The 2699-nt window shown below is 48.4% G+C and overlaps 1 protein-coding gene across 1 annotated transcript in view; it reads right to left on the bottom strand.

Moving 5' to 3' along the window:
• Positions 1-2699, bottom strand: part of DENND5B (DENN/MADD domain containing 5B) — a gene marked incomplete at its 5' end in the record, with an annotated part of 53199 nt that overhangs the window by 8160 nt on the left and 42340 nt on the right. Inside the window, one exon of the mRNA XM_010085440.1 lies at positions 1349-1470. Within this exon, the coding sequence (XP_010083742.1) occupies positions 1349-1470 (122 nt within the window). The remainder of the gene's footprint in view (positions 1-1348; positions 1471-2699) is intronic.

A 2699-nucleotide genomic window follows, 5' to 3' on the forward strand; every position in this document is an offset into this window, starting at 1 on the left:
AGCGAGGTGCTTGCGGCACCCTGCCCGCCGGCGGCAGTGGGCAGTGGTGCCGCACGGTGGTGCTGCAGCCCCGCGGCAGAGCCGGCCGCCTCCTTGCCGCAGCGCCGAGCCAGCGCTAGGACGAGGAAAGGGATCATAAAACCCGTGTCTGCGGCAAGGCACGGCCACTCCCCGCCAGGGTGAAAGGACAAAGGGGGCACACAGGAGGTTAGAAGAGAGAAGGGAATGTCAGAAATGTTGGCATGGCTGGTAATGGCACAGCCAAAGCCTACAGTTTGGTGTGTTGCTGGGGTCATCCCCTCATTTAAAAAAAAAAAAAAATTATCATTACTGTCATCATTATTATTTGCTTTTCAATCTGCACCACCCATACCTGCTTAAGACAAGACACCCACCCCAATTTGGATTTGGTTCCTGCAGGCTAGTACTACAAGACTCCCTCGCCTTATGATGTTTCACAAGCTGCCTTTTTGCCTGGGTAAGATAAGCCAGCCTTTTTTACTTCTTGTGTGCTGTACAATGATATTGCACTTTAAAATAAAAAATACCCTCAAATTCGAAGCTGCCAAGCTGGATGCCCCGCAGAAACGAGGTAATCAGAGATGACTAAATCTCTTTGCACTGTGCTAGTTCTGAGGGGATTTATTGCTTGAAGAGGAGAAAAAGTAGAATGAGTGCCTGTTTTGACAGCCACATAAAACTTGCTTCACTTCACTCTGAACAGGCAGGGAAATGAAGACCAAGGGCTGCCAAGGTGAATCCAAATAATTAGGTCATCACACAGGAGTCCTGCCTTCTCTGCACTGCCCAGTGCTGGAGAGACAAAGATTCATTTTCAGATTTTGATCCAATCTCTGCTCTCCTTCTTACAGGAGACAGAATCCTTTCGGCATTTAAGGAGAGACAAAAAGAGATTTAAAATATATAGCAGAGCACAAAGTGCTTTGTATTTCATCCTCCAAGACTTCCCTCTCCTCCTCAGTCTGCAGAGAGCAGGCTGTTAGGGTGCAGACTTAGTGAAGGCCAGAAAGAAGCATTAGAGGACTTGTCTGAGAGGGAAGATGAAAGAGACTATCCAACTGGGTGAGAAAATCAAGTGCTACAGCAGCACTCTCTGCTGATTACTCTCCTTTGTGCAATACTCTTATGCAGAGCACTCCCACACAACCTTGGCTGTCTAGCTGGTTTCCCAAAGCAACACCCAGCACCCATGAGCAGAGAAGCAACAGCCAAGGTTTTCAGATAAGGGATCAGCTACCCAGGCACCAGCAACACAACATGGTCTCTTACAAATCATGACAGCAACTAATTTTTATTCATGGGGAAAAAAATTGATTCTCCAACTCACTGATTGTGGTGAAGACGCTTGTGAAGCAGAAGTAATCCACAGCGTTGAGTGAGAGCAGGTGATACAGAAATTGTTCCCGTTCTTCTTCACAGCGCAGGAAAGCGTAACGCTTGTAAAGTTTCCTGGTAGAAACAAAACACATTGATTTTTTTGCTGTTGCAAAAGCACCATGTATCTGAAAAGGTGTTTGAATCTCAGAACACCAAATGAAGAGTTGATCCTAATGGGAGGTATGAAAAGTGAGATTCCCCAGCTAACACAAGGTCCTAGAAACCCATGAGAGGTGTTTACCTCTATGCTACACATGCGCTTCATAGATCACTCTTGGCTCCAACATACCATAGCAAGGCTACAGAGTTCATCTCATTAAAGGATCAGTTTTGGTTTTGCTGCCAAACACAGATGCAAACTAACACTACTCCCAACAGCAGACCTGAACCAACATACAGCAACTTCATTTCTTCCCCATATCTTCCCACTGTGGAATAGTCTTGTCTAATAATCTTCCTTCTTCTCCATACTGCAACAGGGAAAACTAAGCAGAAGGCACCAAACCAGGGAAGGTGCCAAGCAGCAGCAGGGGCTCTCCTGCCACATTTTCAGTTCAGGGAACCAAGTGTGAATCACCAACTGCCCAACACAGCGCAAAGGCACTCCAGGAGTTAACCTGGCCCCACACTGAGAAAGTGCAGAGCTTGTGACGCTGCCTGTAGTCTGAAGGCAACAGACTCCCTGCCTTGGGTTAAGCAGAGACAGAGTTAACTTTCTTCATAATAGCTAGCAAGAGGCTGTGTTTTGGATTTATGCTCAGAAGAAAGCTGATAAGGGATGTTTTGTGCTGCTGTCAAGGTCAGATACTTTCAGCCTCCCTGCTCCCTGCAGACAGGGATTTGTTCTTCGGTTACTAGATTGAGAACCAGAGTGATCAATAATCTATTCCATAACATACACGTCCTGCCTAATATATAGGTGAGGACCCTTCCTGAGGATCGCCCCTTCACCGTTTGGTTCTGGTGCCTTTCGGTTTCAGTTCTCTTCTGGCTCCAGGTGGTCTCTCTCTCAAGGCCCTCCCCTCCCCCCCACTCCGCACCCCAGTCGGCTCCCGGTTTGGCATGCTCAGACTGTTACCTCCGGTCTGTGATTGTGGTGTTTCGGGAACCTCCCCCCCCGCTCCGGGAGGTTTCGGGACCCCTCCCTGCTCTGGGGTCGACTCCCCCTGTTCCAGGATCATTAGCCGTGAACAGGCTGAGTCTTTATCATTGGGTGGGGGGGCAGTATCACTGTGTATCACTCAGACTCTCCCTTCTCTGGGATTGTTAGCCGGGAACAGGCTGAGCCTTTGGTCATCGGG

This window comes from Pterocles gutturalis, unplaced genomic scaffold (assembly GCF_000699245.1).
Source record: "Pterocles gutturalis isolate BGI_N339 unplaced genomic scaffold, ASM69924v1 scaffold4545, whole genome shotgun sequence".
Taxonomy (NCBI): Eukaryota; Metazoa; Chordata; class Aves; order Pterocliformes; family Pteroclidae; genus Pterocles; species Pterocles gutturalis.